This window comes from Mus caroli, chromosome 16 (assembly GCF_900094665.2).
Source record: "Mus caroli chromosome 16, CAROLI_EIJ_v1.1, whole genome shotgun sequence".
Lineage (NCBI taxonomy): Eukaryota > Metazoa > Chordata > Mammalia > Rodentia > Muridae > Mus > Mus caroli.
In genome coordinates this window covers 91,221,866-91,234,461 of record NC_034585.1, presented here as the reverse complement: position 1 = coordinate 91,234,461, position 12,596 = coordinate 91,221,866, and the positions used below count along the sequence as shown (strand labels likewise).

The 12,596-nt window shown below is 44.2% G+C and overlaps 1 protein-coding gene across 1 annotated transcript in view; it reads left to right on the top strand.

Annotated features, from left to right (window-relative positions):
* Dscam (DS cell adhesion molecule) overlaps nt 1-12,596 on the top strand; it is a 577,624-nt gene that overhangs the window by 530,205 nt on the left and 34,823 nt on the right. Inside the window, exon 28 of the mRNA XM_021184771.2 lies at nt 10,089-10,119. Coding sequence (XP_021040430.1) covers nt 10,089-10,119 — 31 coding nt within the window. The remainder of the gene's footprint in view (nt 1-10,088; nt 10,120-12,596) is intronic.

Below are 12,596 nucleotides of genomic sequence, written 5' to 3'. Positions count from 1 at the left end.
CACTCCTCAGCATCTATCAGGTCACACATGCTAAAACAGGCCTTCAGACAAATCCTAGAGCCACATGAAGGAGGGACGGATGAATCCCAAATGGGAGAAGAATGAGAGCCGAGCATAAAAATAGAACAACAAGCCATGTGTGGAGAAACTCAATAGAAAGAGGATTGAGTTGCCTTGCACTGAGTGTTTGTCACTAGAGTATCAAGTGGACATTTTGATAATCCCCTTTGACCATAAACTCAAATAAACATCAGGGACATTGCCTTTGAGGTATCAAGTGACAGTCCTCATGTAGACAGTCATGCCAAACTAGTTCCACAGAGAAGGCTATGAGTTGGCTGAGACGCTTCACACCAACCGTCAAAGCATCTTACTCACTATGTGAGGACACACATGAGTGTGGCAGCTGATGGATTAACTAATGGGGCAGGACTTCTCAGGGCTGTAGCCAACCCCTCCCCACACCTTATCTGTCTTCTTCAACTACTGTTTTATTTTCATTGCTGTACTTAGACCTCAATACCCAACACTGCCTTTTCCTGTCAAGAACTTTTCTGACAAAAGCTCTTGCTAACAGGTCACAATGATAGAAGACCCACAGCATTTCAGGTTTTCCTTCTCACCAGTCCCTTGGCCCTTTCGTTGTAGCTTTGCAAGGCTATGTCCAGGGAAGATTCTGGGATTAACATTTTATTGCTAGTATCTCTATGTCTAGACGGGTGGTTTGTAGTTGGACCTCTAAGGGGAGCAATCTACCACCACTGAGGATCTCACTCGCTGAAGTGGTTTTGTTACCTTTGTGTAGAAGAAAAGGAAAAGCCATTAGGAAAGTTTCTACAGGGAAGCAACAAGAGAGACAGGATGTAGTCTCATGAGATGCTAAGGAGCAAAGAATTCAAGAGAAGAGCACAAGGGTACCAACACTCTTGCATTTTATAGGCACATGATAAAGGCTTCTAAAATGAAGAGTCTGACAGAAGAGGAGAGCCCCACCACTTTCTGAGATGGATTTAATTTAGCAAACTACTAGTGGTTGTCTACCATGGGCCACATATAATGTTTAAAAAAAATAGCAGCATTTTATTATTACTCATTATTTTTGATCACACAAGTTTGACAAGATCCTAGGAATCAGAAGATCCCTAAGATCCCATCCAGAGCTGTAGATCGTGATCCTCTGGAAGTGCTAGATCAAGGGTTACATTAGAGGACATACTCATCTCTCTGTAACCCTGAGAAGTGCTGTCTTAAAAGACAGAATAAGTTATGGGCACATAGAAAGAATCATGGAATACCAGACCAGTCCTCAGAGAGACCTACAAGCCACCTACCCCCTTGAAATGTCTATTAATAGCATAAAACATATCCAACTCAGGGAGGTCTGAAGCCAAGGTTTGAAGTCATGAATGTCTATTAACCCTCAGACTTCATTAATAATGCCCTTCAATTAAAAGCTGCCTCCCATAAGACCTAGGTCCTGTGCCTACATTCAAACAAGTTCCCATAGGTTTACAGAATTAGTGGGGAGAATTGCCCCAAATAAGGTCACCATTTCTAGGAACACATGGTACGCTGCATCCTCTTAGCAGGATCAAAAATGGGGTAAGCAATTTGAATAAGGAAAAAATAGAGTACCTGGTAGATATGCTTAAGGTTATGCGAGGCCAAGTTCAGACCCTTCTTTAGTGGTACTGTCTGAAGTTGGACACAACTAAAATATTTACACAAATGCCACCCCATGCTGTGTAGAGGAACAACCTAGTCGGAGAGTACAAGGTAATATTCTTTTATGCAAAAGCAACATGAAAGAAAGTGGGACTGGAGCAGCTCCGCCAGCCTATATTCTCCCTTCCTGAGGACTGACTAAATTTAGAGCAGAGCGACCTTCTAAATAGTCTTCAAGTACTAGATTTTTTTTAAAAATCTATATCCTTATTCAGGACTTCAGAAAGCTGCATCTTGCTTTTAATGATGCCCTGGTTTCCCCCAACTTCTTGATACTTTGAACTACAAATGAGTCACCAGCTGGACCCAGCAGCCCCAACCTAATAAAAATTTGATCCCCAAGTCTAGTGCTCTACTCCAATATCGGTAAAAGCTGTGTCCTTTAGGAGGGGTTTTCCCAAAGGACTGAAAGCCTGTTCTGGTGCCTCGAAGCAAGGGTCAACTGGCAGTGCCAAGACAAGAACTCTATCTCAAGTAAGATAAGCATAGTGATCCATTTGCCTTGTAGCAATCTGACCCCATTTCTCTAACAAAATACCCTTCTCCCCTTAAAACAAAAGATAGTCATGATTTCAAACATGATTCAAAATAAACAATTATTTCCAAACTGACCAGTGCCGGGTGGCCATTTCCCAAGAGAATCTGGGCTCGTGGTTTACAGGGGAAAGACTCTGGGGGGGGGGGGGGTTGTGGGAAATCCTTTCCATTTTCTTAACTCTCCTGACTTGTTTCTCCTCTGTAAACAACCAAAAGTTTTCCCCATTTCTAAAACCAAAAAGCGACTTGAACTCTACTAAGCTCAGCCAGGAATGTGAACCTCAGAGCACGCTGGCACTTACACTTGAGGAAGGAGGGAAGATAAATATGCCCCCACACTGGAGTGCAGAACCCCCAGGAAAGAGAAAGAACACAGAGGTGGTTAGCTTCTGGAGGCTCAATGCCAAGCCAATAAACAGTGGTTGAAAAATACAGCATCAGGACTGAGGGATGTTCAGTTCAGTACCCACTTCAGAAGCATGGGGACCCCAGTTGGATCCCCAGATGCTACATTTTTAAAAAAAAAATGACAATAATCCTGGCACTGCGGAGGTGGGAACAGGCAGATTCCTGGGGCTCAGTGAACAGCCACCCTTCTGGTCAAGCTCCAGCCCGTGAAAAACCAGACCTCAAGAGAAAATGATGGACAGATGAATAGTGACTGAGAAGCAAACCCTAAGAGCTTCTTCAAGCCTCATCGTACATGTACACACATGCACACATGTGCACACACGTGCACACACATGCATACATGTACCTGTACCTTAGAGCTAGCACTCAGGGCACACATTCACGTGTACACACACACACACACACAATCAGGATCCTTTACTATGAAAACTTTTGTTTTATCTTCTGTCTTCCTCCAGTCCTTCCTTCTCTCTCTTCTTTCAGCCTCTCTTCCTTCACTCCACCCCCTGCCTCCTATCCTTTCCCTTTCTTTCTCTTCTCTTCCCTACAGTTGTCAGAGCAGAAACGGGTAGAGCTGAGTTTCTGTGTGAGGTTGTGCAGAACAAGTGGGCTGTGGGATGAGATGGAGGTGGAGCAAGGGCAGCTGGTGAGCTGGACACAAGAATGGGCAGTCTAGGGCAGGCACTGTGAATGCCCGGCTGTCTCTGGAGCTTTGCCTGGCTTGCCAGGGTGCTCTGCCCTGTCCTTGTTTGCTCTTCCAATTTTCTTGGGTCACGAGCATGGATGTCTGTCTCTGAGGACATTTATTTCTCCTCAGCTTTAAAATCTTCTCCCATGCAAGCATGCAGGTGATTGAAAGTTCTGGCTGGGATCTTGTTTAAAAAAAAAAACCCTAAATGCAGGTTTACAGCCATTGCAAAAAATAGCTGCTTTATAATATCCTTTCCCGTCTCAGAGAGAAGTGGGGCTGACAGTGGGGAGCCTTCAGATAGAAGCTTTTGGTGAGGGGAGCATCAAAGTGGGATCTGTTGTCCATAGATGGTTTCCTTTTTTGCTCTTGGGGTGTACAGGTGACTTCACAGCAGAGATTAGTCTAAGCACATGCCATTTTCCTCAAGAGCTTTAGATGAGCAAACATAGACCTGAGACTATGAATGCCAGCACTCTGTGTGTGTGTGTGTGTGTGTGTGTGTGTGTGTGTGTATCTGTATGTCTCTCTCTGTGTGTGTCTGTGTGTCTGTCTGTCTGTCTCTCTGTCTCTCTCTCTGTCTCTCTGTCTCTGTCTCTCTCTGTCTCTCTCTGTCTCTCTCTCTCTGTCTCTCTCTCTCTGTCTCTGTCTCTCTGTCTCTCTGTCTCTCTGTCTCTCTGTCTCTCTCTCTCTCTCTGAACCATTTATATGTTTTTAAAGCTGCTTAGCCTTGTAAGAAAGCCTTGCTAGGTTGTAGGCAAGGGCCTGGATGGAGCACTCCATGACACTATACACACCCACTGGTGTACACTTTCACATATTTGCAGAACCAGGAGGAGAGCAATGGTCCTCAGTATTTAATATGTAAATACTGAACAAGACCAAGCTGTGATGTTCCTGAAGCACCTGGTATAGCTCTCCTAGACTGTCAGAACTGCATACCTCTAGAACGAGCTCCCATAGTCCTGTTTTAGTCTCTCAGCACCAGGGGGAACCTGATAGGGTGTGAGCTTTGCATTGTCCATATTGTAGACTTAAAAACTAAAGGCTGGAAAGATAAATGTTTCCAAAGTAACATTGGGAAAAGGGGAGAAGAGAGCCCAGGTCACTGTTCCAACCCCCATCCTCCCAAGAAACTTGGCATATGCAAATATATTCAAATAAGAGACAGGCTGTCAGGATAAGCACAAGTAAGGTTTTAATGACTCATGGAGTCAGAAGAAGTGAGCATGCTATCAAAGGCATATAATAAATGTCATTCCCACCTTCAAAAACCCTGGGTTAATTCATTTTTTACCTCATCACTCTCTGTCATATGATCCCTAATTTTATTGACACGTTGATATATAATTTGTGACTTGAATATCTACCATACCTCTCCCAGAGTACTTTTGCCATTGACTACTTGGAAGCCAGCCAGTATCATATGCTCAGCCACATGGCTCCCTGCCTACTGCCAGACCCTCATAGTTCTCCACCACATCACACACATGAAACTGTTCCCCACAAGCAGATGACCCATGACACCTGGTCACCGTGATCTCTGTCATCATCTTCTAGTCTTCCCTGTATCATTTGGGAGCTGGAAAATACTCTGTTGCCAGACCAGCCTGGTGGACTTTCTCTATCACTCCTTACCCAACAGAATAGGAGAGGAGACAAGAGGAGTGTGCAGAAGTGGCCACGGACTTCAGGAGATATGTCACCCAGTCTATGTCTATGTCTGCAATATGTGAAAATGTAGAAAACTATGCCCAGGCCTGCTTGGCTGTGTTTGAGCAGGAAGAGCTGAGCTCTGGGTGATGTTCTCACAGAACAGATGGCAGGTGGAAGGAAAGCCACTCAACATCTGCTCTTCTGGTGTGCGGCAGGAGGAGAGCTATTTGAACCAGAACAGCAGGACCAGGGATTATAAAAAGGAGGAAATGGAGGGAGGGAAGGGAATTAAAAGGGAAGGAAAGAAGGAAATCAAATGAGATGAGACAGAGACAGGGAAAGCTCAAAATGTTTAACAATTACCGGAGCCCTGATTAGCTTGCTATTTTTTTCCCCAAACCTTTGCAGTAGGCAAGGTTGTGGGGAGGGAGTTGGTTTTCTAGAGTTGACATAAAACATGTCCCAAAAGACAATGAGCAAAATATAGACATCAATTAATCTATGATATTTCACTGAAGACTCCCCACTCCTGCCACTGAAAAGATCAGGAATCAGGGTCACCACAGGCTTCCAGTTCTGAGACCATTTGAAGTTTCAAAGCAAAAATCTTCCCACACATAATCCCCAAGTTTTTGTGGATAACCTTAGACTAATCAAAGGCCAATGAGAGATGCTAGGTGATAGGCAGTATTCACCCATTCAAAAATTAATTAATTCAGAGCCTTCTAGTTTGAAGTAAGTTAATGTAAGCTTAAGAAAGGAGTCAGCAGAGGTCTGGGCAGACCCACTCTGTTTTGACAGGGCTGATTGATAAGCAAGTTGTGATGAGCCCTGTGAAAGGCAAAGCAAACTGTGGTACGAGGTTCACACAGGTGGGAATGAAGGCAGGAATCAGAAAGAAGAATCCATAGATCATGAGACTTTGAAAGGCTGCAGCCAAGAAGATAAAATTCAACCAGTAGAACTGTAAAGTCTTCTATAGAAGTTGTAAAAAGTCATTTTCAACTCCAGTAATGGATATGGTACTCTCATAAGTGTGTAGGAAGAGAATAAAAAAAAAATTAAAAATCCTGCCAGTGTCTGTACTCAGGCTGGTTGAATAAAGGACACTATGAAATCCCAAGCCTTTCATAAAAGAGAGTCCTAAGTAGGAAATTAAGTAGAAACCAGGCCCTCTGAGAAGTACTTGAGAATTTTAGATCATTTAAACTCAAGAAGGGAACACTCAACCCAGACACAGGAGTGGTGATACCATCTGAGTGGCTTGTGGATGATGGATCCTGATGGTCCCATCACTATGGATAGGTAGAAAGTGCATCAAGAATTGTAGTACCAGAGGGGAAAGCTGTATGTTCAGAAAGCCAGGTGAGAGGGTACCCACCTGGGATCCCAGCACTGGAAAGGCCCAAGGCAAGATCAGGAGTCTGAACCAAGCCTGGGCCATATAGCAAGACCCTATCTCAAAACAGCAACAAAAGAGTGCCCTGAAAAAGTCTCTGGGCCACTTCCCTACTTAAGGACTGGGCTGTACCCAAGAGATAAAGAGGAAGAAGAAGAAAAAGAATATAGGTATTTAAACGGGTAGGCACAGGAAGATTCAGCTGTAGGCAACTAGAAGAGCTGTGGTGTCAATTGCTGCCGAATCCAGGAGGGAGCAGAGAGAACCCATAGCTTCGGAACAGGAAGAACTTGGAGAAGTTGCAAGTTGGGCGGGGGGGGGGGGGCTTGGGGGGGCAGTGTGGAATGGAAAATGTGTTAGAGTCAACATGGAAGCTCCCATTGAGCAACTCTGTGCTGAAGAGCTCCTCGGCATGGGGTCCCTTTGAGAGCATCCATCGCAAGGGTGACCCAGGGAAGCACAGTGCATGTCAAGTGTCCTTCTGGTGCTGCTTTAGGGCATGGAAAGCCCAGCTTGGAGCAGGGGTCACCTAGTGTTGGTGTCTGAGCTGGAAAAAAAAAAAAACAACAACAACATAAAGCTCTATGAGAATATGTGTGGCAGGGGGAGAGCGACTCACTCTGGGTGTGTTGAACTTAAGGGGCATTTAGTGTAAAGCGGCAGCGGACAGCTACTGTGGTGGCCCACAACCCCAGCTCTGGACCCCCTAAAGGTAGCACATATTGCGATAGCTGCCTGAGGCCCGAGGGAAAGGATCCTAAATTTCATTAAGGAAGCTAATTGAAAGCTTCCATCACCGTTAAAGATCCTATATTCCAGAACTATTAAAATGTACTCACTTGCTCCAGAAACACTCCTTCCCCTAAATGAAAGCATGTCTGAGACGTGCCTCCAGCTCTTTACCCCTCCCTATGTGAACGTGAACAATGCTCCAAGCCTCATCTCTGCTCAGGTCCCTCCCTAATGTGACTCTTAGCCCCCCTCTAAACAGCCCCACCTAACACCTTCTAGCTTTAAAACAGGTCCCCCAGCTCTCCATATCCTACCAGACTCTGGTCTCATCCTGTGCACCCCAATTCTAGCCTTTCTCTGATTTCCGTGCAGCCCCCACCCTACCACAACTGGTAGAGCTCTGATTCTTTCTTTGCAATTTATCTCCAAAGGCAACATCACATAACACTATCATTTGCAACCCCAAACCACTGGAATCCTTAACCCAGTGCTCACAAGGTTCTCACCTGGACCCCCTGTAGGAAGCTGGTAGCAAAACATTGTACCCAACTTCCTGTCTAAACCTTCTGAGTAAGAGACATGATGAATGCTGGGGTTTGTCCTCCCTCCACCCTCTACCACCATGTTTGCAAGCAGCGTCTCCCTCATCTTAGCCAGGTAACAGCTTTCAGACCACACTAGTCACCTCTATGATGTTGGGGCCACCCTCATCCATCACCATGCAAGCGAACTCTCTATTGAGTAAAACAGAGCTGTCCTTTCCTGAACACACACATTATTCCAGTGCCTGTAAATTTTCTGTGGAGTGCATGGCCCACCAATTCTAACCCCTCAAGTTCTAGGTCTTTTCTAAATAGATCAGTCTCCCTAGCTCCTGAGATTGGCCCATCCTGATACACCGCTATCCTTAGATAATTTTCCTTACCCTGCTGAGGCCAGGTGCCTGTTCCTTGGTACCCATCAGGGTCTGACTCTCATTCTGCTCCAGGTATCAAGGACCACTAAAACAGCAGAGAAATTGTCCGTGCTGTAAACACTGGACAGACCTCTCGCCACTGGACATATTCACAACTCACTCTCCTCATCTCTAAATGCCACATAGTGATACTAAGAGGGGCTTAACCTGCACTCCTAAGAAGCATAGTATGATACAGATCCTTAGAGCATGCTCCAGAGTCATGCTACCCTACTCAGGCCATCCAAACTCCAAACTACTCAGCTTAGTTCCAGGGAGCTTGTAGAAAGAAGGAATTCCAACTAGCACAACTTCCCTCAAATTATCAGCTGAGTTGGAAGCATGGCATGGTAGCTCAAACAGAAGGAAGACATCTGTTCTCAAAGGTAGATATAGGCAGGGTTGACTGACATGGCTTTGGAGCTAAATCCTGAAGTGATCTGAGCCTGAGAAAGAGGTCAGTCAAGGCCTCTGCAGTTAGATGAACACTTGGGAATTCTATTGTCCTTTGTGGAGCCCGAAACACCTATCCATCATCCTGAGAAGCCCCCAGGGAGTGCTGAGGCTGACCTGAAGCAAAGACACAGTATATGGCCAAGTGTAGGGGTTGGGTATCTCAGACTTACGAGCCCAGTGTAAGTTGAAGACAAGTGTTTACTCTGTTAAGTTTGGTCCTCTTTCTTAGCATATTGTACTAGCCCCTGTTGGGTGTTTCATGGAGCTAATTAATCCCAGCTTCTGGCATTCCATAGATATATTTACTTTGTACGTGTTAAATCATTCAGGAAGAGAAGAGACTCGGGCTATTTACTTCATCTTCGCAGACAAATATAAAGACACGAGCTGAGAGATTCAGTGCTATTTTGCTTCCTGTGTTTCTCCATGTGGGTGGAAGAGAGGGGGCCAGTTTTGTCTTCTAGACTGAACCCATCTGTGCACCATGTTGAGGCTGCCAACGGGAATAGGCATGACCTGGTGGCTTCTAGAACAAGCTTTCTGGTCTTTGGGGTTCCAGGTGCTGAGAAATTGACCTGAGGTTGTCTCTATGTCTCCCCACACATGAGACATAACAGGCAAATCACAGCCCCAGAGAAGGAGGTGGAAATGTCCCTACATAGGTGTTCCTTCAGTATGGAGCCACACACCATTAAATAAATTCATTTCCAGAAACTTCTGCTCCTTGAGCAGGATCCCTAACATGAAGTCTTAGAGCAAAGAAAGAAATTAAAAGGAAAAAAAAAAAAAGGTTTCAGTGTTCCAGGAAAGGAAACTTCACTTTTGCCAGGATTGAATGTGTAAAAAAGCATAAATCATATTTTAAGGGAAGCGAGCATCTCTAAATAGTGTTACCAAATAAGTAGATCTGTCCTACAGTATTTTGAGATTTGTTTCCTTGTGTCAGGGGTGATAACCAGGTCTCCATAAACAGTGTCCTGGCCGGCAGGGGAGCAGGGGGTGTACAATAAAGCTTTATTTCTGAGTTTAAAATAAAACATCCAAGCTTGTAAAACTCAGTGACCAACCTGGGGGCCACAGAGCTCTACACTAAAGCCGCTCTAATGTGATCCAGATTGGACCTAAGTCACGTACGTGTTATTCCTGGGTAATGGAAAGAGTGGGTTTGTTCTCCATAAATGACTTTTTCCCAAATGTTAATTTTTCTGACTGTTGAAAAATAAAACTGGGGTTTTCTAGAAGTGACAAACAAATAGTTTGTAATAAAAACTTTAATAGATGTCTGCAATTTTATGGCTGCGGGATACTAATGCATCTTTCTGTTATAAATAAAACCCATAAAAGAGTCCCATGTAGAAGAAATAAGGAACCGCAAATCCCCTGGTCATTAGTGCAACCCTGGTAAACAATTGCAGTTGAAATGGCTTGCCATGTAACTGGAGGGCTGGTTATAATGAGTTGATTTCTTCTAAGTAAATGTTGATTATGAGTTATTGATCTTATACTAATATCAGTTTTCTCTTCCCCAGATGCAAAGAGTTTAGCTGAAATGCTCATGAGGTAAGAACATGACACTCACTGTTCCCTGGGCATTATGTGTCAAAAGACAGTTCTAATTTGCTTTGATTACTTCTTAATGATAAGGATAATCTGAGGTTAGTAACATGTTCTCATTTCAGCATGTAGTCTTCATTTATATTCCAAAACATTCATGGGATGTGTGATTGGCTACACAGACAACAAATGACTGTTTTTGTGTATGCCATGCCATAAGATAAGGGTCTAGAAAAAAGAAAACCATCAGGACCCCTTGTAGGGGACATGGGGTCACCATTTTATGTTGCCTTGCTTGGGAGAAGACAAGGATGTATCTTCTTCATCTACACATGTAAAGCTGCCAGTGTTATTCACAAGGAGTCCATGTTCTAAACTACCAGTACCTTTAGCAGCAGAGAAAGAGGTCAGGTACCATTGCTGTGCCAAGATTGTTTCTCAGAGGCATTGTTGGAGATGTGTCTTAAACCTGTGTGCATCCCAGATAAAGCACTAATATAGCTGGAATCTAGAATAACTCTGAAACGTTGGGTGACATAGTTAGAAGAATATTGATGTCCTATGCCAAGAATAGGAGAATAGAGGCAGAATATAGACATTTTGATTCTTTGGTGGTTGAGGTTGAGAACTGTTATTTATCAGAGCCCAGGGCCTGTGTGGGTCGTGTTGAATTTGAAGTTCTTTTCACACATCAACGAATTTATCCAATGGACAGATGGCTGCAAGAGTCTTGGGTGAAAGGCAAACAAATCTAAGTTCCCTCAGAACATCTACCTCAGGATGGAGTTCTAATCAGAAAGCATCAGACATATGTAGGAGATTACACAAATCTGCATAAAATCCCCCAAGGCCATGCTCATCTGGAAATCCACATTTGTTTACTAAGCAACTAAGAGGCATTCTTTGCAGCCCCATATGTTGTATCCGGGCTCCTCTGGATTTGTCGGATATGATAAAGCGTCTAAAAGGTGAAGAAGCAAAAGCCACTTGACTTATAATGACTAACTGACTCAGCAGAACAAATTTTATGATGTAGGCTTGAAAACTATGAATTAATTGACATTTAGAATGAGGTAATCTCCCATACAGTTTGATTTTTCTGGCTGCTCTTGCAAAAAGCCCTGCCATGTAAGTAGGCAACTGTGTACGTGGTGAGAGCTGCCTGGAGCTCTTCTTAGTGCCTCTTTAGACAGGTGTGACCACTGTTTACCTCAGCTGCCCCTTACCAGGGCCATTTTGCTAATCAGGCCCCCAGTAGGGCCTGTCAGCTTCCTGAAAAACTGCAGACAATTGTGGGATGGTGTCCCTTTGCTGTGTGGATTTTCCAGTCCCTCCTTCCCATTAGTAGCTATCCCAATGCCCTCTAGGTCCCCCGTCCATAACTCACACCTGTGCTTGAAGGATGTGAAACCATGGACTATGTTTTCTGCTGGGTAAGAATGATCTGAGTTTTGCCTTTCCTGAGACCCAGAATACATGCTTACATAGCCTTCCCCCACTAGCCCCAGAGTAAGATCTTAGAAAGCATTGGTAAGGCAGATAGGCAGGTAGCAGCATTGAAAGACCGTGTTGGACGGGAGTAGATCATGGTCTTACCCGTTGGCTATCAACTGATGTTAAAAACATTAAAACTAGCAACCACTACCATTTCCTATTGCTAGTTTTGGCTTTCCTCCAAAGAACAACAGTATTGGGAAAAGTATTTCCAATCGGTGGAATTGGCTGGGAAGGAGAGACAGTGAAGTTACTATGCTGAAATAAGATTTTTTTTTCCATTTGTTTCAGCAAGACGAGAAAACAAACAAACAAACAAATAAACAAACAAAGACCTGGGCTGGGACAATAGCTCAGGGGATAACAAGCTTACCTTATAAGCTCCAGGGTCCAAGTTTGGATTCTCAGCACCCACAAAAAAGTCATAGGGATCTATAACCCAGGTGCTAAAGGATGGAGACAATCAGATACCAGGGCTTTGCTGGCCAGCTAGCCTCCCTGCTGTGGTAGTTCCAGGCTCAGAAAAGTAAGGTGGGAAGTAAAAGATTCCCTGTCATCAACCTCTGGCCTCTCTGTGTACATACACAGGCACATTCATGTATTAGTATATAACACACACACACACATGCACACGGAGAGAAAAGAAAAAGAAGAACATGCTTGCTTACCAGTGTCCCAAGGGGAAAATGCCTTGCTCTGAGGAGCTACCAACTTACATCTTTGCCCAAGGACCAGAGTCAATATGAGAGCCAGTGCTAGAGAAAACTCAAACCACATTTAAATTTCCTTGTCTTTTCTTGTTCATGCCTCTGTATATACAACCTCAAAATGTCCATCCAGATGTCACAACCAGATATGACCTTGTCTGTCTGAAGTTATTTTGTACCTCAGAGACATTTGTTCATATTTGGGACAAGTACATCTCCACTAGTTCTCACTAGTTCTCCCTAACCTCTCTCTCTCTCTCTCTCTCTCTCTCTCTCTCTCTC